The following is a 24,064-nucleotide window of genomic DNA, read 5'->3' as shown; positions in this document are numbered from 1 at the left end:
TAAGTGAAATTTTGCACATATGAGAATCGTATAACGCAAAAGGTGATTTCTTTGTAAATACATATTTCTCAAGACAGCATTCTTGGAACAATATTGTACAATATTTTCACAACTGATTTATATGAGTTACATCAGGAATGCCAATGTCTACGGTTTTCTAGGAGGCAGACTCTACGTCATTTTAAGTTTGCGCAAGTCTCGCTGAAACCAAGTCACCATTGAGAAACCGAAAGATAATGACATAAAATTAGAATTCAAAAGATGTTCAAAAAATATTACTAAAACTTATACTTCATCATCCACGAGGGATACCATTAAATGAGTCTAAATAAATACGTGTGTTTTAAATTTGTATGGGTTGCTCTCGTAGCTCGCTTGAGATTCTCCTTCTTCTTACTGGCGTAACGTCCCTACTGTTACGGAGCCTACTTTTCAGCACTTCCACAGATATTAACTCCATAGCTTTCTTTAACGATTGTAAATGGATGTGTATAGCATATAGCAAGATTAAGTTCCGGGAATACAACTTACAGACTCATTATCTGTTTATTGAGTTATGGCAGATAATGTTAGAACATGGTTTTCCGACGAAACTGATTAGACTGATTCGTGCAACGTTAAATGAATCGAAATCAAGTGTGCGGGTTGCGGATGAGATTTCGAACTCCTTCGTAACCTGAGATGGATTGAAGCAAGGAGATGCGCTTTCGAACCTTTTGTTCAACATTGCCCTCGAATGCACTATTAAAATAGCAGGAGTGCAAAGCAGCGGTACCATCGTCACGCGGTCGCATATGCTCCTAGGTTTTGCGGACCGTTTTACCGTCAATACCAAAGTATTTACTTTAAACACACAACAAAGTACATGATCGCCGGAAGACAGCGTGGAAGAATTTATTTACCTTGGTACATTAGTGACGTGCAAAAATGATGTTACCCGCGAGGTGAGAAGGCGTCTTGCAGCAGCAGATAGGGCTTTTTACGGGCTCCGTAACCAGATCCCGTAGCCTGCAGACGAAGACAAAATTCGCGCTATATAAGACACTGATCCTCCCGGTTGCTCTATACGGACATGAATCGTGGACGTTAAAAGAGGTCGACCGGAAAGCGTTCAGGGTTTTTGAGCGTAAGGTGCTGCAAACAATACTCGGCGTTAAACAAGAAAATGGCATCTGGCGGCGCCGCATGAAACATGAATTGTCCCAAGTATACAGTGGAGGACTGCAACCACGTACTGGCTCATAATCCGTACACTTCATACAAATAGTAGGCATTTTGTATGAAGTGGACGGATTTATATAGAATCATTTCTAAGGTGTAGGGATTTCGATTCCTTACGGTTCAAAGAAGTGGATATTACCAAGCTCATAAAACACGGCAGGCTGCGTTGGGCTGGTCACGTGGTTCGAATGCTTGAAGAATGACATGCAAAATAATATTTACGTTGAATGCGTTTAATGCGTTGAATGCCATTATGCTGTAATCTAGCGGGGGTTCGACTGTAACACTATCTCGTTCGGATTTAACGGCTACGCAGTATTTTCGAGAATAAAACTAGGTTTATTGCTTGCCCAACGTTTCAACACGGGGTTGGTGTTTTCTTCAGGGGAAAACGACATAATTAGTTTCCCCCTGAAGAAGACACCAACCCCGTGTCGAAACGTTGGGCAAGTAATAAACCTCATAATAAACCTCATAATAGGCCGCGCACATGAGGGATTTTTGTAGTTGAGGAGGACTTAAGGGCACTTAACGTTCAGGGCGACTGGACGTAACACAGAACATCTCTGATTTTAGAGATAATTCTGATAAAAAACCACAACTGTTCATTGTTGGCTGATGATTACTGAAGACATTATCGCCATTATTACATTTTTTTTCTTTCTCATGTATTTTCATTAACAATTCCAAACCAAATAGCTCTTTGATTACTCCTGCTTCTGTTGCATGATTGAAACCCGCTTTTCTTTTAATCGAAACTCGTATGGTTTATCTTTACCACTAAATGTAGACAACGAACATAATATCCTGAATAAAACGTAATTATGAAAAGGCTTAAAAGTTAAATTGTTTCACATCTCACCCAAGGCAACTTCCTCTTCCAATTTTGCCTCTCGGGTGCCCTGGAGATAAAATGTTGAACCCTAGAAGTCGGGTACAATAAATGCTATCGAATTCTGCTATTATAGTCTGCATAACGCCAATACAAAGCGGTCCTACTGAGGGGGAGAGTGTATCGAAACGTAACGTTAGAGCTTTTCCGGAGTTTGGTCGTTTTTATCCTTATTGTTAGATAACTGTTTGTGTTATGAACTGCGATAGGAAGTTTCTTGCTTGCAATTTAGCTGATAAAACGGGGAAATTAAATAATCATGGCCTTCTTCTTCTTCTTCTTATTGGCATGGGGCTCTGCACTGTTTTGATTTTGCATGGGATTTTGAAGTTTACTGGCCTTGTTGTTTACAAATTTTGTGAAGGCGTGAAAGAGAGAGAAAGATTTTTGTGTAGAGCCCCATTGACGTCCTCACTGGGACAGAGCCTGCTTCTCAGCTTAGTGTTCTTATGAGCACTTCCACAGTTATTAACTGAGAGCTTTCTTTGCCAAAGTTGCCATTTTTGAATTCGTACGTGTGGGAGGTACGATAATACTCTATGCCCAGGGAATTCAAGGAAATTTTCTTTACGAAAAGATCCTGAATCGACCGGGAATCGAACCCAGACATCTTCAGCATGGCTTTGCTTTGTAGCCGCGGACTCTAACCACTCGGCTTAGGAAGGCCCCAATCATGGTCTTACGCCCCACTTTAGACAGAACCTGTTTCTTAGCTAGTATTTTTATTAGCACTTATACAGGTATTAACTAAGAGCGCTCTTTTCCAATTGACCCTTTTTGTATTCTAAATTATATGTTGAGCACGAAGATACTCTATGCCCTGAGAAATTGTGAAAACCCCTTAAAGATCCTTAGACAGCGGAGTTCGAATCTGCGACCTTCAGTATGATCTTGCTGAATGCCTTGCGTTTGCTGATGTGCCTGTTTAGGCCCCTTCATAGGAAGCAAAAAGTCAATTGGTCACTTAGGCCCATTTTACCTCGTTAGTTTGTTTTGGAGTATTCTCCCCAACTGAAAGCGAAAAGAATAAAAGGTATAAGGAGTAGGTTCATTCCTTTTCTCTAATCAATATTAGGGCCTATGGAAGGAGAAACACCTTTTTCGGAATAGGTGATGCCTGAACACAGTGATGACGACGGTGGTGCTATGTATTAACCCATGTCAGGAAAAAAAAAAGTTTTCCAGAGTGCTTAGTAGCTATCTTGATATGCTGATTTTCCTAGTAGTCAAAATCAAAAATTTAGCCTCGGGACTGATGAGAGGATTTTATGTTTTCGTCATGCATATGATTGGTTATGCTTGGATAGCCACATAAAGTTTGCTCGAACGCCTCTGTTTTTTACGGTCACTTTGTCTTTTTTTAGTTGTACCTGAAGGAATTACATTTGAAATAAAAGTCGAACACAAAATGATTTGCAAATTTTAAAGTAGCGCCTAGATGTAAGGAAATTATTTGATTGCCATAACTGCAAGTTGTGGCATAAAATGTCTTGTCACCTTGCTAATTACATTCTCTGTCTCGTTATGATTATAAACAAGTATACCATATTAATTCATTGAAATAGGCTGTTTTAATCACTCTTATCTGTCCTGGAACGCTCTATTCTTCTGCACTGAGTTCTATGTTTCGTAGGAGTTCATTACATTACTGATTTCAGTTGCGAAATGGCTCATAAGCTACTCCATCGTGTTACTCGTTCGAATTGCGTAATGACTTAAACAACGATTTCTAGAAATTACAAATGTATGTTGTAAGCAACTTGGTAAGATATCTGATATTTTCAAAAGTAAGTTTACAAAATTGTAAAACAAAAAGTTGTGCGTATGGAACTCGGAGCAGAACTTGATTTTAACAGCAGTCTTGTACGATGGAACTATATAAATATACGACTAGTGCTGTAAAAATCATCATTATGCAACTTGTTCTGTAAACTACAATTGAACTTTCAATTGTTTTTGCTCGTATTCAATATGGTCCGTCACTGGTTTACCATGCCATCGCTATAAATCAGTTACCTACATCTTTGAACGAATCCTTCTTGCCCGTTTCGCAAATGATTTGTTTCGTTGGTTCTCGAGAGACCATTGGGACGCTACCTTGAAATTCATTTAGGAGAATCTTACTCATCCATTAGAGATTGATTTATGGTAACAATTTGAGACCAGCAAAAGAGAGAATGAACGATCTTTCGAAGAAATTTTGATGGTTTGCGCTTATGACAGAGGCTACGTTAAACGACAGACAGGAGTCAATTCTCAACAAGCAAAAACGTTATTATTTGATGATTTACATAAAAATACGAATTTTATCACTGGATCGAAATTTAATAGGCTAAAACATAAATAAAATGGAAATAATAAGTCCTTTAACTTTTTATGGGGGCCCAAATAGCCGTAGCGGTAAACGTGCAGCTATTCAGCAAGACCAAGCTGAGGGTTGTGGGTTCGAATCCCACCGGTCGAGGTTCTTTTCGGGTTGGAAATTTTCTCGACTTCCCAGGGCATAGAGTATCTTTGTACCTGCCACACGATATACGCATGCATAAATGGTCATTGACACAGTAAGCTCTCAGTTAATAACTGTGGAAGTGCCCATAAGAACACTAAGCTGAGAAGTAGGCTCTGCCCCAGTAGGGACGTAATGCCAGAAAGAAGAAGAAGAAGAACTTTTCTTATGTGTTGCCGAAATCGAAAAGGATCTGTGTTAGTAGACGAATTTATTGTTAAATGGCACATATTGAGTTCTAATGCAAAATTGACAATTTATTATTCTGAATACGCCACCCCAATACCTTGAACAGATTAACTGTTACACAGAATATACTGACCTGAAATGGAATCTCCTTGTTCTTTTTGATTATGTGGAATCCGCATACTTTTGTTTCGTCGACTTTGATTAACGGCGTTATTTCGACGAACGTCTCGTTCTCTTTAATTAACCCATGATAGGATGTTTCCAGGACGCGTTCTGTGGAAGAGAAAGTAGGAAAGTGGGAAAGGTTAATTTGATTGTCGATTAACTTAAAAATGGTTATGAAGATATCTCTTGTTGAGTTAGAATCATCTTGTGTAGAAGTAAATGGTTAACGACTCTGCTAGACTCTACTCGTGACAATGGAACCTTCGATTCAGAAAAAATAATTCCCTTGGAATCAACTTTCGCCATTACAGCTCTAATCCACTTTAACATAAATCTAACACTAACACCCACTAAATTAAGTCAGCTTGAAGTGAACACCATTTATTCCAGCGATTTCAACGTTTTAATCCGAAAAACTTTTAACAACTTTCACGACACACTCATTTCAACAAGCAAACCACAATCGTGGTTACGTGCCAGCATGCACGGTCCAGAATACTAACGGACTTCGGACTGATGCTTGAACCCCAAGCACCAAAGTCCTTCAGAATTAGTCACTGGACTAGCACCCGTTCGGAGTGGTGAGAGCCGAAACCCTGTAACCCGTCATTGTGGTCCTTACAGTAGTGGAGGATTTCCGATGGCAGGACAACGAAAAAACCAGCGTGTGAAAAACTGCTCGCTGTCATCCGCTTTCGATATACAGTGAGAGGCAAAATAAAGTGCCCACCTTACCAGTTTTCGAATTTCTCTCATTGATTTGGTTCAAATTAAAGTTAACACACCTAAATCTTTTGTGATATTTTATTTTTGATGTTCTTTTAAAGTTGCACTTACGAAATTTTGATAAAAAAAAGAATTTTACTTAAAGAAAAAGAAAATCAATTTGTATTGAAAAAAAAGTAGTGACAAAAATAAGTGCCCACTTCCTTCTTGGCCCCAGAAAAGATGATTTAAGAAAAATAAAAAGCAATTTAATAGTTAATGTGTCCTCCTTTGGCCTTAAGGACTTGCTGGAGGCTCTTCGGCATGCTTTTCACCAGGTTTTGTAGGTGTTGTGGATCTAGTTCTTCCCAGGCGCGCTCCAAGGCTTCAAAATAATTATTTTTGTTGGTAACACCAGTTTTTTCAACCCTGGCATCGAGAATCGCCCACAAATTCTCGATGGGGTTGAGGTCTGGGCTTTGTGGAGGCCATTCCAGCGGTTTAATCCGACAAGACCGGAAAAAAGACTTGGTCTTCTTTCCAGTATGCTTCGGGTCGTTGTTCTAGAGAAATATGAATTTCTCTTCAAGGCCCGTCTGGATCAGCGAAACCTCCAGATTTTCCAGCAAGATGTTAATGTAGGAATCTGCCATCATTATTCCGTCGATTTTCACGAGGTTTTCTACTCCACTCCATGAAAAACACCCCCAGACCATCACATTTCCTCCTCCATGCTTCACCGTTCCTTGGATGTGGTGCTCTGCATCACACACGAGCCCGCCGCTCTTGGTTAGACAGCTCGAGCTTCAGGAGCGCCACATCCAAGGAACGGTGACGCATGGAAGTGTGATGTGATGAAATGTGATGGTCTGGGGGTGTTTTTCATGGAGTGGAGTAGGAAGCGTCGTGAAAATCGACGGAATAATGACGGCAGATTCCTACATTAACATCTTGCTGGAAAATCTGGAGGTTTCGCTGATCCAGACGGGCCTTGAAGAGAAATTCATATTTCTCTAGAACAACGACCCGAAGCATACTGGAAAGAAGACCAAGTCTTTCTTCCGGTCTTGTCGGATTAAACCGCTGGAATGGCCTCCACAAAGCCCAGACCTCAACCCCATCGAGAATTTGTGGGCGATTCTCGATGCTAGGGTTGAAAAAACTGGTGTTACCAACAAAAATAATTATTTTGAAGCCTTGGAGCGCGCCTGGGAAGAACTAGATCCACAACACCTACAAAACCTGGTGAAAAGCATGCCGAAGAGCCTCCAGCAAGTCCTTAAGGCCAAAGGAGGACACATTAACTATTAAATTGCTTTTTATTTTTCTTAAATCATCTTTTCTGGGGCCAAGAAGGAAGTGGGCACTTATTTTTGTCACTACTTTTTTTTCAATACAAATTGATTTTCTTTTTCTTTAAGTAAAATTCTTTTTTTAATCAAAATTTCGTAAGTGCAACTTTAAAAGAACATCAAAAATAAAATATCACAAAAGATTTAGGTGTGTTAACTTTAATTTGAACCAAATCAATGAGAGAAATTCGAAAACTGGTAAGGTGGGCACTTTATTTTGCCTCTCACTGTAATCCCAGGACAATGCTTGCGAACATTTCCACGTCCCGATGAGTTAGTTGATTCGTTGGTTTCGTGAGGAGTTGAAATATGGGGAAAGATAGGCAAACTACGGTTGGTAGCGGGATGTCGTAGTTGCTCTCGATAACTAAGTGATTGGTGGGCACTCTTCAATTAAAAGCAATTTTTTTCCATTCTAGAAGGCTCCCAAAACTGGTCAGTTTGAATAAAATTCAAGATGTGCAAAGGGAATAGCAACGGTTTTTTTGTCACGTTCACGTGGAAAAAGTTAGGGCCATCGGGTGATCTCATTCGAATTGAACTAAAAAAATCTGTTTGACGATGTTAATTTAACAAGAATGTATTTTTTTAAATTTCTTTTCATTGATATACAGACTTGAAACTGATCTAGCCCCTAAGATTATAGTTCCACAAGAATTTGTATAGTAAGCTAGGGACAAATTTCAATAATCAGAAAATACAATCACCTCAAGAACAATGAATTAAACGCTTGTTTGTGCTGAGTTCAAGATCGTACCAAAATCATTTTTTTTTATTTTTTATAGTGTATATATCTCTTTGGTTAAATGTTATGCTGCTTAATTTGGCAATAGTCGCCACAGTGATTATAGAATTAAACTGTAGTTTCATTTGAATATGATAACTCGTCCTTAAACGATGACTTGATTCACAATAATGATGAAATTACACTGCTTCAATGGTTACAGCGCGCCATCAATTACTCGCTCGATAATAGATGAGAAGATTTTCTTTCATTCCTGAAGAAAGAGCAAACAATATTTAAAAGAAATCCCGACCATTGTAGAGACCCGCCAGCTGTGGATTTTAGTGATGCTTCCCGATATTCCTCGTTAAGATTTACCCTTAGTTAGTTCTTGCACAACAGGTGCTTTGTTTTACGTACAGAGCTTTTCTATTTAAGCCAAAGCATGTGTGGGGGATTGATTTTCATCTTACGTGAGTATTGTTTATCTAAGGAATTCTCCTTCAGTTTGAAACGGCGATTTTCAAACATTGTTCGATCAACAAACGAGGATCACGGAAACTTGAACGGAAGCAAAACTTTTCATTCGTTATCGTTGAAAATTGTTCTTTCTCAAGCGGGGTAATTAAATAATGAAATAATTTCTGTACTTTTCGCGGCTGACAAGCAAGCATAAAATTAAGCACGTATTGATCCTTTTTACTCCACATTTAATCACGATATTATGGTTCAAATAAACAAAGCAAATTCACTATCAAAATACCTGAAATCCCGTTGTAAAAGGCCTGTTTTAAGGTAAATTTAATTCACGTAACTTATTTACGATGCTCGTTAATAGTGTTCATACAAATCAGTACAAAAGAAAAAATAGAAATAAAGAACAAAAATGTGATTTGGTTTGCTCTTCCATTTTGTAATTGTAATTAATAGTTCAACTTATTACTAGCTACACAATCGGGCCTTCCTTAGCCGAGTGGTTAGAGTCCGTGGATACAAAGCTAAGCCATGTTGAAGGTGTCTGGGTTCGAATCCCGGTCGGTCCAGGATCTTTTCGTAATGGAAATTTCCTTGACGAATGCAAAAATGGCAGCTTTGGCAAAGAAAGCTTTCAGTTAATAACTGTGGAAGTGCTCATAAGAACACTAAGCTGAGAAGCAGGCTCTGTCCCAGTGAGGACGTTAATGCCAAGAAAGAAGAAGAAGAAGAACATATCTGTCCTGCTGTGGCGTACCCAGAAAATTAATCCGGGTGGGGGCGTCTTGGTTTTGATTTATTTGTTTTTTTCGAGTAGGACCATAGTACTGTAAAACGTGGTAAATTTCAGTACTGGACAGAATAAAGTTCGCTTTGGCCGTTTTTCCATACACTATGGTCAAGTTTGGAGGCTTGGATCTCGGCTTCTAGTGCTCCGATTGACCTCCGATTTTCAACGCAGCTTCATAGTTACTTTAAATTGACTTAGCTGAAAATACAGGTATCAGGTATCAGAAGGCCGGCTCCAAAGGCACGTTCCCCACCAGTTGGGAGATTTGTGCCATCGCCATATTTGAGCCTATTTCATCATCTACCCGATGGGAGAGGAAAGGGAAGGGAAAGATGGGAGGAAATAGGAGTGGGGTCCCTTGAAGAGGGAAGATCGCATAAGCGAAATGAGAGCATGTAGCTCCATACCACAATGGGTTCGAACAGCGCCCTAAAAAGGGCACTGCAAAACGCATGAGCGTAAAGAGAGCCTATAGCTCATTACCACAGCGGGTTAAGAATAACAGGATGTCCTGAAGATTCAGGCTTCTGTATTCAGTTTCACTTAATAAGTGTTTACCAAGTAATTGGAATCGCATTTGCGCAAAAACTGGACAGTTACATATCAGGTGATACGAAGTTCCATAATCGGAGTCACAACTATCACACACAAATGAGTCAGCACGCTGAATATTTGCCATGTGATAGTTGAGTCGGCAGTGGCCTGTCAACGCTCTGACCAAGAGACTGCAATTCTGCTTTGACAGATTTGTTAAATACTTCGCCACCTTTGGAGATGGCTCAGTAATATACAATTTTGTTTGACGACACGACTCCAAACTATTCCAATATTGCTTGTGCTGAGTTGCCGCCCAAGAGTTTATCTGAAGCTTCACCCAGCACTTCGAAATTGGAATAGCCGGCTCAGGGCCAATGAAGTCATGCGATGCTCCATCGCGAGCTAGCTCATCAGCCAATTCATTTCCAGCGATGGAAGAATGGCCAGGTACCCATACAAGGTTTACAAAGTTGACTGAATTCAGTTCCTCAATTTGAGTTCGACATGCGATAACAAGCTTCGACCTTGAGTTGGCCGAAGCGAGAGCTTTTATAGCAGCCTGACTATCTGAACAGAAGTATATGACTTTACCCATTACGCGCTGTTGAAGTGCTGATTGCACTCCACACATAAGAGCAAATATTTCCGCCTGAAAAACAGTGCAGTTTCTACCAAGTGAGTAAAACTGATTCAGCCTTAGCTCACGAGAATATACTCCTGCAACAGGTCTACCTTCAAGAAGGGAGCCATCAGTGTAACATACTATATTGTTTGATATACTTCTTTCCAAACAGCCCGACGTCCACTCTTCCCGTGAAGGAAATTGTGTGGTAAATGTCCTGTAAGGAAAGTTACAAGCAATTGTGAGATCACTTGGAGCAAGGACAATTTTGTCCCAATTCACCAAAAGTGGAAACAACGAAGTGTGTGTAGATCTACGATTCACTGGATTTTTCTCCAGTAGATCCAGTACCCATAAACGGTAAGAGCAAGAAAGTGCTTCTTGTTTAAGATATATGTGTAGTGGCGCAACGTCGAAAAGGGCCTCGAGCGCTGCTGTGGGAGTTGTAGAGAACGCACCAGACATCGCCATCAAGCACATCCTTTGGAGATGGCCCAATTTTGATTGGATTGTTCTCACTTCGCCCTTTTGCCACCACACAAGACATCCATATGCCAATATTGGTCGAACAACTGTTGTGTAAATCCATGTGATAAATTTGGGTTTGAGGCCCCAAGTTTTACCAAAGGTTCGCCGGCATTGACCGAAGGCCATACAAGCTTTTTTGACTCTGAAATCAATGTGAGCTGTCCATAAAAGTTTGGAATCTAGAATGACTCCGACATACTTTACTTGATCAGTCACATTAATCTCAGTGCCAAAAAGACGTAAAGGTCGAATTCCATCGCGGTTTCGTCTTTCCGTAAACAGAACAATAGATGTTTTTTTCGGGTTAACCGAAAGGCCATATTGGCGACACCAACTCTCGACTACCTGAAGAGCACTTTGCATCAGGTCGAATAGGGTGCTTATGCACATACCAACTATCAGAGCTAGATAGTCGCCGGCAAATCCATAAGTTGGAAAACCGCAATTATTGAGTTGCCTCAATAGCGTATCTGCTACGAGATTCCACAAAAGTGGTGACAAGACTCCCCCTTGGGGGCATCCGCAAACACTCAATTTTCGAATCGCTGCTTGACGCAATGTCGAGAAGAGATGTCGGTTTTTGAGCATTTGATGAATCCAATTGGTAATCATTGTAGGTAGCCCATGGTTTCGTGCGGCTTCCAATATGGCATCGAAAGACACGTTATCAAAGGCACCCTCAATATCCAAGAAAACACCCAAGCACGATTGCTTCTGAGCGAATGCTTTCTCGATATCGCATACAACTTTGTGTAAAAGAGTCACAGTGGACTTTCCAGATTGGTAAGCATGTTGATTCACATGAAGAGGCATGTTTGCCAAATAAACATCACGGATGTGATGATCGATAATGCGTTCCAGACATTTCAGAAGAAAAGAGGTCAGACTGATTGGTCTAAAACTCTTCGCTTCTTCATACGACGCACGTCCTCCTTTTGGGATAAACTTTACAGTAATATCACGCCAGGATTTGGGAATGTACCCGGTAGCAAAACTGCTTACAAGTAGCTTTTTCAAAACATGTTTGATAAACTCAAATCCCTTTTGGAGCAGAACAGGATAAATCCCATCCGCTCCTGGAGATTTGAAAGGAGCAAAACTATTAAGTGCCCATTGAATCGATTCAGTAGTTACGATACTGCGAGCCGAGGCCAGAGACTCGTAACTACATGAAAAGACATTTGGTTCATCCGTAGATGCTATGTCCACACATCCGGGGAAGTGTGTATTGAATAGACATTCTAAAACTTCTTCATCGGAAGAAGTAAAGTCACCATTAGGTAAGCGAATTTCGTTCACTTGGAAATCCTTAGATTTTGCAAGAATTTTGTTCAACCGACTGACTTCACTCAAACTGGAAACATTTGTACAAAGGTTTTTTCCAGCCGGATCGTTCAGCAGAACGAAGAGCTTTCTTGTAAGCCTTGCGAGCCGACTTGAACGACTCTGATCCAGCTGAACGGCGTCTGTTTCAACTCCTTCTACATTGCACTATGGTCCAGGAATCAGTTTTACGCGGAAAGATGCATTTTGAGCTTTAGAATGAAACATTAGACAAAAACGGTCTTCTACAAAGTTGTTTGTATTAGTTAAGCCCTTTGTTTGGTTTTATTGAACATTAGGGTGGACCACATTTTCATAGAAATTGTGTAACTAACTTTCTTATTTGTAGAAATTATATTATACATGCTTCAGCAAAGTTATAGACCATTCATTTTCATGCAACTTTGCCAAAAAAAGTTTTCTTGTATCTCTTAAATTGACCGATTTAGAGCTTTTTTCCTGCAGTGACATAGGGTGGTCCGAACAAAACTGGTTTTCTGGCTCTAGAGTTTTCAATTCAAATTTCTCATCAAAGTAGTCTATGAAACACTTTTAGAGCTTTGAAAAATGCGTAATTTGGTGAGTGAAGAAACTCGATACCTTCTTCCGTTTAGGAGTTATTGTTGTTTTTCTCTCAAAAACATGCCTACTTTGATTGTGAATATCTCTGATTGGGGCAAATATAATAAATATCTTTTGACGGCGTTCAAAAGATAAAATATAATTGTACATTATATCAAAAAATTACAGATGTGTTATTTTTGTAACTCTAATAAAACGTCTTGAAAGTCAAATATTTTTTATCACAAAAACTTTAATAACTTTTGAACTAAAATAGATATCAACAATCTTTTTGCATGAAAATTTGCGTTTTGTTAAGTTCTAAAAGTCGTTCATAGACGACTTTGACGAGAAAATAATATTAAAAAAACTAGAGTCAAAAAACTTATTTTTGTTGGACCACCCTGCGATGATTAGGAAAAAATGCTCTAGATTGGTCAAATTTTGAGCTACATAAAAACTTTTTTTGGCAAAGTTGATCAAAATTTCAAGTTCTACCGCTTTGTCTAAGAGCATATACCAGTATTTTTGCAAATAAAAAAGTTGATTATATGATATGTGTGATATTGTGGACCACCCTAGTTTCAAATGACACAGTATGAAAGCTAACATTTTGAGAAACAATTTTGTAGAAGATCATTTTTGTCTAAAATTTAATTTTCATGCTCAAAATGCAAAATAATAAAGAAATACATACTATGAAAATCTTCAAAACAGTTTTAGAGCCCTATCTTTCTTATTTCAGATTTCTCGTCAAAGCGGTCTATGAGCGACTTTTAGAATTTAACAAAACGCAAATTTTCATGCAAAAATATTGATGATATCTATTTTAGTTCAAAAGTTATTAAAGTTTTTCTGCTTAAAATCCTTTGTTTTTCAAGGCATTTTATTAGAGTTACAAAAATAACACATCTGTAATTTTTTGACATAATATACAATTTTATATTGTCTTTTGAATGCCGTCAAAAGATATTTTTTATGTTTGCCCCAATCAGAGATATTCACAATCAAAGTAGGCATGTTTTTGAGAGAAAAAGAACAATAACTCCTAAACGGAAGGAGGTAGCGAGTTTCTTCACTCACCAAATTACGTATTTTTCAAAGCTCTATAAGTGTTTCATAGACTACTTTGATGAGAAATTTGAATTGAAAACTCTAGAGCCAGAAAACCAGTTTTGTTCGGACCACCCTATGTCACTGCAGGAAAAAAGCTCTAAATCGGTCAATTTAAGAGATACAAAAAAACTTGTTTTGGCAAAGATGCTTGAAATTGAATGGTCTATCACTTTGCTGAAGCATGTATAATATAATTTCTACAAATAAGAAAGTTAGTTACACAATTTCTATGGAAATGTGGTCCACCCTAATTTTCAATAACACCAAACAAAGGGCTTAACTAATACAAACAACTTTGTAGAAGACCGTGTTTGTCTAATGTTTCATTCTAAAGCTCAAAATGCATCTTTCCGCGTAAAACTGATTCCTGGACCACTGTGCATTGTTTCCTGAGTCTAGTCAGATCGGAATTCCACCATGGGGTCCCTCTTGTAGTCCTTACAGACCGCAGAGGACATGCTTCTTCAAAAGCTTCCATAATGTAGGATGTTGTAGTATCAACGGCATCATCCAGATCACTTGGATTTTCAATGGACGGAGAATATCCATGAAATTTGGTTGCAACCAATTCAATATAGAGTTCCCAGTTTGTTGACCGGGGATTCCTAAAACGCAAAGTCTGCGCAGTTACATTTGAATGTTCAAAGAAGATGTAGCGATGATCAGATAATGATTCCTCATCTGATACATGCCAATTCGTCAACTCGTGCCTGATTCTATTCGAGCAGAGCGTTATGTCTAACACTTCTTCTCTATTAGAAACCATGAAGGTTGGGCGATTGCCTATGTTAAGTAATCCAAGGTCTGTACTACTTAAGTATTCCATCAGACTGGAGCCTCTCAAATTGATATCCGAGCTGCCCCAGATGATGTGATGAGCATTGGCATCACTGCCCACAATCAGCGGAAGGCCTTTTGTTACGCAGTGTACGACAACTCGTTTGAAGTCATCCGTTGGGGATGGTTCATCATGTGGTAAATATACCGAACAATAGACGTATTTCCTGTTGAGGTCACCAACAGAAACATCGATTGTGACAGAACATACATCTCTGGTAGTTAACTCAGAAATGAGTGTAGCAACGATTGCTTTATTTACGAGCACGCATGCGCGGGGCATGGAGCGCGAGTTTGCCATTTCAAGTTTGCTAAAAGTAGCAAAAACTGGGTCCACAAGGTTACCTAGATAGAAGTTCCCTCTACGAAAGTAGGGTTCTTGAACTAGCGCCACTTGGGCTGCACCATTTTGCATGAGTCTGCAAAGATTGATCGTTGCTGTTCTTTTATGCTGAAGATTGATCTGAGCTAACCTAACCGTAGCCACTACCCAAACTAGGCAGGATTAAGCTTTTTGCAATCTCAGCACGAAAAAGACCAGCAACGAAAAAACCAGATCGGTATCTATTTAAAGTCGCCAAAGGCGAAAGAGCACAGAATACACTGTGTAAAACGCATAATGCGAATCCATATAGGTGATAATTTAAATTAAATGTCAACATATTCATAATCCCACCCTTATTAAGCCTCAGGATAGAGACTGAAGAAGGGCAGCCGATTATCTCGGAGAAACACAAGGTCACCTGCACCATTGCTCCGGGTAGCACAGGAAGGACTCAATACTGTGGAGGGCGCCCTGGTACCCCACAGGCTCCGTTTGCGGTTAGGTTTTATTTAGACCCCCCTAACCATTCATTCCTAGGCACGGTACGCATCACACCATAAATTAGGGGTCACCTGTGAGGTGGACTTTTACCACCGGAACAGGCAGTCCGTAGTGTTAATTCTTAGCCAGTTGAAACAACCGCTACCGACACTACGTGGCTATCTAGGCTGCTCGGGAAAAGGAGGTTAATATTGATGATTAACTCCTGACGTGCCCAAGCAGCCGTTAAAAGGACGTTAATGCCAAGAAAGAAGAAGAAGAAGAACATATCTGTCCTGCTGTGGCGTACCCAGAAAATTAATCCGGGTGGGGGCGTCTTGGTTTTGATTTATTTGTTTTTTTCGAGTAGGACCATAGTACTGTAAAACGTGGTAAATTTCAGTACTGGACAGAATAAAGTTCGCTTTGGCCGTTTTTCCATACACCATGGTCAAGTTTGGAGGCTTGGATCTCGGCTTCTAGTGCTCCGATTGACCTCCGATTTTCAACGCAGCTTCATAGTTACTTTAAATTGACTTAGCTGAAAATACAAGGTTTTCATCAACCAACTTTTAAGGTATCGCACATTTCCAATTTAGACAAAAATGATAAAATTTTGGTTAAAAATAATTTTAAAATAAACAAACTTATGGCATTCTGCTCTTCTGCAAAAATGTTAAATTATATGAGATAAAGATTTTTAATAAATCAAAAGTTTTTGTTTAAAATATTTTTTTTTTGATTTGAGTAAAGCTCATGTTTGCTTAACTGTGTGAAGCTCACTTCTAAACTGTGGTGAAAATATAATGTGGATAACATTGAAAGCGCGAGTCGCATAATAGACTCCATATAATAACTTTTTTTACGTGATTCAGTTAAGAAAACTGAATTCTTGACTGAATGCTACAAGTTTGGTTCCCCAAGTCTAGTGTTTTAATTTGAATTAAGAACATTCAAAATTATATAAATTATATGACCACGCACTTTCGAATTTACTGTTCAACATTGCACTCGAGGGTGCTATTAGAAGATCTGGCGTGCAGAGAAATGGCACAATTATCCCAAGGTCGCACATGCTCCTTGGCTTTGCGGACGATATAGACCTAATTGGAATCGATCGCAGGTCAGTGGAAGAGGCCTACGTGCCTCTGTAGAGGGACACAGCGAGGATAGGCCTGACCATTAATTCTACCAAAACGAAGTACATGGTTGCAGGTAGAGATAGAGTCAGGCATGGTGGTGTAGGTGCTAAGTTAGTGTTTGTTGGGGATGTGTTTGAAGTTGTTGAAGAATTTGTTTACCTTGGAACACTTGTGACATGTGACAACGACGATTCCCGCGAAGTGAAAAGACGTTTGTTGTTTCCGTAAGTTTGACGTCAGTGCCATCCAGTGTTTTTCAATAATCATTGACGTGTTTTTAAGAATCAACATTTAGTTTTTGATAAAAGATAGTGAATTTGTTGGAAAACAGTCCAGCATTTGTTTTAGCTATATGACTAAAAAATGCTTATATGTTTATCGAATACCGGTTACAAGTGTAATTATTTAATAATGTTATGTGCTTAAAAGCAACACCTTTGATGGCCATTACGATAAAAAATCCCAAATAATTGCTAGATAAGTGCCAAGTATTTTAAGAAATATTTGAAAAATTTCCTAGAACAAAAATCCTCACAAGAATCCCGAGATAAATATCTACTTTGGAAAGCTTCGAGAGGAGTGTCTGAAGATATTTCTAGAAAGTGCTGATGAAATTTTCTAAGAGCATCCTAGAAGGCACTGAATGAAATCCTCATTCAATTCATCATTCTTGTCTAATGAGGATCTCAAAGAGAGTCCGGTTATCCTTCCTAACCAGGACGAAATCGCCAGTCATAGGAACTACAACCTTCGGCCTTTCTTAGCCGAGTGGTTAGAGTCCGCGGCTACAAAGCAAAGCCATGCTAAAGGTGTCTGGGTTTGAATCCCGGTCGGTTCAGGATCTTTTCGTAAAACAAATTTCCTTGATTTCCCTGGACATAGAGTATAATCGTACGTGCCACACGATATACGAATGCGAAAATGGCAACTGTGGCAAAGAAAGCTCTCATTTAATAACTGTGGAAGTGCTCATAAGAACACTAAGCTAAGAAGCAGGATCTGTCCCAGTGGGGATGCAATGCCAAGAAGAAGAAGAAGGAACTACAACCAATGGCATCGATAGATTTTTTCCAATTTGGAACTGTTCAAGTCGTTAGTCGTTACTCAGCCGAGAATTTTAACAAAGATACAGTATTGGACAAAACATTTGCAACATTTTCGATTTTCCATACAAAATGACCAACTTTGGTAAGCTGGATCTCGGTAATTTATGGACCGATTCGAATGAAATTTTCACAGATCATCATGTATAACTTGAATTTTAACATATATTTTTCAATAATTTTTCCAATCACGAGTTTATGAGTAATAACGGTTTAACTAAAGTGTAATTTTCGACGAAAAATTCAAAACTATTTATCACAAAATCTGATAGCCCTACACAAAAATTGTTTCCAGAAAACTTGTTCATCTCGTTGAAGTCTACAACCTTGCTGAAGACATCATGAAGCTATTCCTTCAATATGTTTAGTTATGTTATTTATAAAAAATTGTCAAAAAATTCACTTTAGTCAAACCGTTACTGCTTTTGGACTTGTGATTGGAAAAATCACTCAAAACTATATGTTAAAATTCAAAATATGTCTGATGTTCTGCCAAAATTTCATTCAAATCGGTCTATAAATAACCGAGATATAGCTTACCAAAGTTGGTCATTTTGTATGGAAAATCGAAAAAGTTGCAAATGTTTTGTCCAATACTGTACGTGTTGGACTCAACTTTTTCAACTTTGAAAGAAAGATAATGTTGATTGCCTTATACAGTGTTATAGAATAAGAATATATAAGTAGAATTCTATTGATGAGGTTGGTGGTGTAATGGCTACCGCTTCAGCTTCATAATTAGAAGGTCATGGGTTCAATCCCAAGCCTGTCTTTTTTCTCGTACTTTTGTAGTGATATATGATTTGCTTCTATCTTCCATTCTTTATCTATCACACTTAAACTATTCGTTTATTGCAGTCGCTAGAACCTGTTCAATTCTTCCATCATTATTGCACGCCTTCCATTACACCTGATACATAGGCAGTCCGCTAACAACAGCAAGCATCTCTGGCATAAAATTGCCTTACTCCCAATACTCATACTCCCGCATGAACTGTCGTAAATGCAAGGATATACAGCGGTCTACAGCGTTTTTTGTTAGTGTTATTTCAAACATTACATTCATTTCTTATAACTAGGTGTTCTGTGTTATTTGACAACACTATCATCCTTATCTGATATAACAAGTTTAATTTAACAACATATTACATTTCATTTGCCGTAGCAGTTAAGATTTTTTACAGGTGAGTTAATTTCACTTGCTTATAAGAAAAAAGAAACATGGTTTCAATTTACTTAACCCAACTTTACCTTAATATATAAAGCATTAATCGTGACAATACAAGATTGATACGATGTTTGCCTGAAATTATTAAATATTCTATTTGACATTTGTTCCAATGTTTCAACATTGGATATTCTATGTAATTTATTGGTATTATACCAAGGAGGAAGCTTCAGAATCATTTTCAAAATTTTATTTTGAATTCTCTGCAGAGCTTTATTCCTGGTATTACAATAGCTAGTCTATATTGGTACAGCATACAACATGGCTGGTCTGAAAATTTGTTTGAATATCAAAAGCTTGTTCTTAAGACAAAGTTTTGATTTTCCATTGATAAGGGGATAAAGACATTTTACATATTTGTTACATTTGGCTTGAATGCCCTCAATGTGATTTTTGAAAGTTAAATTCTTATCTAGCATGAGCCCTAGATACTTAACTTCATCTGACCAATTTATTGGAATCCTTCTCATCGTGACAACATGTCTACTTGAAGGTTTCAAAAAAAGAGCTTTTGGTTTATGTGGGAATATTATTATGATGATCAGGATGCATCAGGAGAAATCTTCCATTTTTGCAAGAATGAAAAAAACTATCCAAACTCTTTTGCAATCTGTGTCAGGCTGTGTCATCCACAAACGAATATTTTTGACATCCCTGAGGTAATTCAGGTTAGTCAGATGTGAAAATATTGTATAATATTGGTCCTAAAATGCTGCCTTGGGGGACACAGGAAGTCTTTTAGATTTGGAGTTCTGATAATTTACCTGAAGTGTACGATTTGACAGATAATTTTGAATTATTCTAACATTGTATGTTGGAAAATTATAGTTTTTTTTTTATTTTACGATCAAACCTTCATGCCAAACACTGTCGAATGCTTTTTCTATGTCTAGAAGAGCAAGACCAGTAGAGTAGCCTTCAGATTTGTTGGAACGAATCAAATTTGTTACACGTAAAAGTTTATAAGCGGTCGAATGTCCATGACGGAATCCGAACTGTTCATTGGCAAAAATTGAATTTTCGTTGATGTGGGCCATCATTCTGTTCAAAATGACTTTTTCAAAAAGTTTACTAATGGAGGAAAGCAAACTGATAGGACGATAGCTAGAAGCTTCTGCAGGATTTTTGTCTGGTTTAAAAATTGGTACAACCTTGGCATTTTTCCATTTGTCAGGAAAATAAGCTAGTTGAAAACATTTGTTAAATATATCAACTAAGAATGATAAGCTACATTCTGGAAGGTTCTTGATGAGTATGTAGAAAATTCCATCATTGCCAGGAGCTTTTATATTTTTGAAAATGTTCTTGATTGAGAATATTTTCGAAGTCCTGAGTAACTTGATTTTTAATTGGTCTAGTAAGTCCTAAATTAAAATTGTGCGCGCTTTCAAACTGCATAACAAGATTTTGAGCTTTTTCGCAATTAGTTAGTAATAGTTTGCTTTTGTCTTTCAATGCCTTCTGGCTCCTGAGGTTTTTTTTTTTTTAATTTTAGATAATTTCCAAAGGGGCTTAGAGCTAGTGTTCAATTGAGAAATCTTATTTTCAAAATTTTTTGTTTCTTAGTTGTGCAAAACGTTTCTTGATTTCCTTCTCCAAATCCTGCCATATCATATTCATAGCAGGATCACGAATGCGTTGAAATTGCCTTCTCCTCACGTTTTTAAGACGGAAAGACGGATACAGAGTTTAAGATCATCGTCTATAATCATGAATTCAAATTCTACTTAACATTTTGGAATTGCAATACTCCTGGCTTCAACAATGGAATTTGTTAAAGTTTCAAGAGCATGGTCAATATCAAGTTTTTTTTGTAAAGAAATGTTAACATCAAGATTAGAGCCAATATATATATGTATATATATATATATATATATATTGGCTCTAATATATATATATATATATATATATATATATATATATATATATATATATATATATATATATATATATATATATATATATATATATATATATATATATATATATATATATATATATATATACATATATATATTGGCTCTAATATATATATATATATATATATATATATATATATATATATATATATATATATATATATATATATATATATATATATATATATATATATATATATATATACATATATATATTGGCTCTAATCTTGATGTTAACATTTCTTTACAAAAAAAACTTGATATTGACCATGCTCTTGAAACTTTAACAAATTCCATTGTTGAAGCCAGGAGTATTGCAATTCCAAAATGTTAAGTAGAATTTGAATTCATGATTATAGACGATGATCTTAAACTCTGTATCCGTCTTTCCGTCTTAAAAACGTGAGGAGAAGGCAATTTCAACGCATTCGTGATCCTGCTATGAATATGATATGGCAGGATTTGGAGAAGGAAATCAAGAAACGTTTTGCACAACTAAGAAACAAAAAATTTTGAAAATAAGATTTCTCAATTGAACACTAGCTCTAAGCCCCTTTGGAAATTATCTAAAATTAAAAAAAAAAAAACCTCAGGAGCCAGAAGGCATTGAAAGACAAAAGCAAACTATTACTAACTAATTGCGAAAAAGCTCAAAATCTTGTTATGCAGTTTGAAAGCGCGCACAATTTTAATTTAGGACTTACTAGACCAATTAAAAATCAAGTTACTCAGGACTTCGAAAATATTCTCAATCAAGAACATTTTCAAAAATATAAAAGCTCCTGGCAATGATGGAATTTTCTACATACTCATCAAGAACCTTCCAGAATGTAGCTTATCATTCTTAGTTGATATATTTAACAAATGTTTTCAACTAGCTTATTTTCCTGACAAATGGAAAAATGCCAAGGTTGTACCAATTTTTAAACCAGACAAAAATCCTGCAGAAGCTTCTAGCTATCGTCCTATCAGTTTGCTTTCCTCCATTAGTAAACTTTTTGAAAAAGTCATTTTGAACAGAATGATGGCCCACATCAACGAAAATTCAATTTTTGCCAATGAACAGTTCGGATTCCGTCATGGACATTCGACCGCTTATAAACTTTTACGTGTAACAAATTTGATTCGTTCCAACAAATCTGAAGGCTACTCTACTGGTCTTGCTCTTCTAGACATAGAAAAAGCATTCGACAGTGTTTGGCATGAAGGTTTGATCGTAAAATAAAAAAAAACTATAATTTTCCAACATACAATGTTAGAATAATTCAAAATTATCTGTCAAATCGTACACTTCAGGTAAATTATCAGAACTCCAAATCTAAAAGACTTCCTGTGTCCCCCAAGGCAGCATTTTAGGACCAATATTATACAATATTTTCACATCTGACTAACCTGAATTACCTCAGGGATGTCAAAAATCTTCGTTTGTGGATGACACAGCCTGACACAGATTGCAAAAGAGTTTGGATAGTTTTTTTCATTCTTGCAAAAATGGAAGATTTCTCCTGATGCATCCTGATCATCATAATAATATTCCCACATAAACCAAAAGCTCTTTTTTTGAAACCTTCAAGTAGACATGTTGTCACGATGAGAAGGATTCCAATAAATTGGTCAGATGAAGTTAAGTATCTAGGGCTCATGCTAGATAAGAATTTAACTTTCAAAAATCACATTGAGGGCATTCAAGCCAAATGTAACAAATATGTAAAATGTCTTTATCCCCTTATCAATGGAAAATCAAAACTTTGTCTTAAGAATAAGCTTTTGATATTCAAACAAATTTTCAGACCAGCCATGTTGTATGCTGTACCAATATAGACTAGCTATTGTAATACCAGGAATAAAGCTCTGCAGAGAATTCAAAATAAAATTTTGAAAATGATTCTGAAGCTTCCTCCTTGGTATAATACCAATAAATTACATAGAATATCCAATGTTGAAACATTGGAACAAATGTCAAATAGAATATTTAATAATTTCAGGCAAACATCGTATCAATCTTGTATTGTCACGATTAATGCTTTATATATTAAGGTAAAGTTGGGTTAAGTAAATTGAAACCATGTTTCTTTTTTCTTATAAGCAAGTGAAATTAACTCACCTGTAAAAAATCTTAACTGCTACGGCAAATGAAATGTAATATGTTGTTAAATTAAACTTGTTATATCAGATAAGGATGATAGTGTTGTCAAATAACACAGAACACCTAGTTATAAGAAATGAATGTAATGTTTGAAATAACACTAACAAAAAACGCTGTAGACCGCTGTATATCCTTGCATTTACGACAGTTCATGCGGGAGTATGAGTATTGGGAGTAAGGCAATTTTATGCCAGAGATGCTTGCTGTTGTTAGCGGACTGCCTATGTATCAGGTGTAATGGAAGGCGTGCAATAATGATGGAAGAATTGAACAGGTTCTAGCGACTGCAATAAACGAATAGTTTAAGTGTGATAGATAAAGAATGGAAGATAGAAGCAAATCATATATCACTACAAAAGTACGAGAAAAAAGACAGGCTTGGGATTGAACCCATGACCTTCTAATTATGAAGCTGAAGCGGTAGCCATTACACCACCAACCTCATCAATAGAATTCTACTTATATATTCTTATTCTATAACACTGTATAAGGCAATCAACATTATCTTTCTTTCAAAGTTGAAAAAGTTGAGTCCAACACGTACAGTATATATATATATATAGGGTGTTTGCTTCCATGTTTTTAATAATTTGAGGGTCGATAGGTCTACATGAGATATGAAAAAGTGCCCATGGAACATAGGGTCGCAAATCACTGCTAAGTGAGTTACTCACGATTTTAAGATTTTCAACTTGGTCATTTTTGAAACCTCATATCTAATTAACTATGCGTCATACATTTAATCTCAGCGCATGAATCGAAAGCTTATGATCTAATCTATCTTAGTTTCTTGGACGTGAATTTTGTAGAAAATGATTCAAAGGCTCAAATTACGAAAAGTTTGCAAAAAGTGACGGAAAAATCAGCATTTTTCGACGTATTTTCATGAATTTTATTAAAATTATCGTAATTAATGTAAAAAAAGTTCTTCTACAAAATATGCATTAACTTATTAGCTACCAAAGTGTCTTTGAGAGCAAAAGTGTATCTCTTGTAGATTCGTCACAATATCGTGTCGAAAGTTGTGCTTCAAACAGCAAAAAAATCAAAAAAAATGACGGCTGTTTACCCTATTCGTTCGTTCGTTCGTGTGTTGATGCCTCCGCGTGTAAATGAAGTGCTCGGAGACAACAGATGTCGGTCGTGCCGAAGCGAAGGTGAAATGAAATCGCTTCGCAA

General features: G+C 37.3%; 1 protein-coding gene across 5 annotated transcripts in view; it reads right to left on the bottom strand.

Annotated features, from left to right (window-relative positions):
• LOC5578270 (calsyntenin-1) overlaps positions 1–24,064 on the bottom strand; it is a 362,527-nt gene that overhangs the window by 79,490 nt on the left and 258,973 nt on the right. For all 5 annotated transcript variants that reach the window (XM_021843974.1, XM_021843973.1, XM_021843975.1 and 2 more), the window contains one exon: positions 4,942–5,081. In XM_021843974.1, coding sequence (XP_021699666.1) covers positions 4,942–5,081 — 140 coding nt within the window. The remainder of the gene's footprint in view (positions 1–4,941; positions 5,082–24,064) is intronic.

The sequence above is a fragment of the Aedes aegypti genome, chromosome 2 (assembly GCF_002204515.2).
Source record: "Aedes aegypti strain LVP_AGWG chromosome 2, AaegL5.0 Primary Assembly, whole genome shotgun sequence".
In the NCBI taxonomy this organism is placed as follows: Eukaryota; Metazoa; Arthropoda; class Insecta; order Diptera; family Culicidae; genus Aedes; species Aedes aegypti.
Note: the sequence above shows the minus strand (reverse complement) of the source record. Positions and strands in the feature narration are given on the sequence as shown.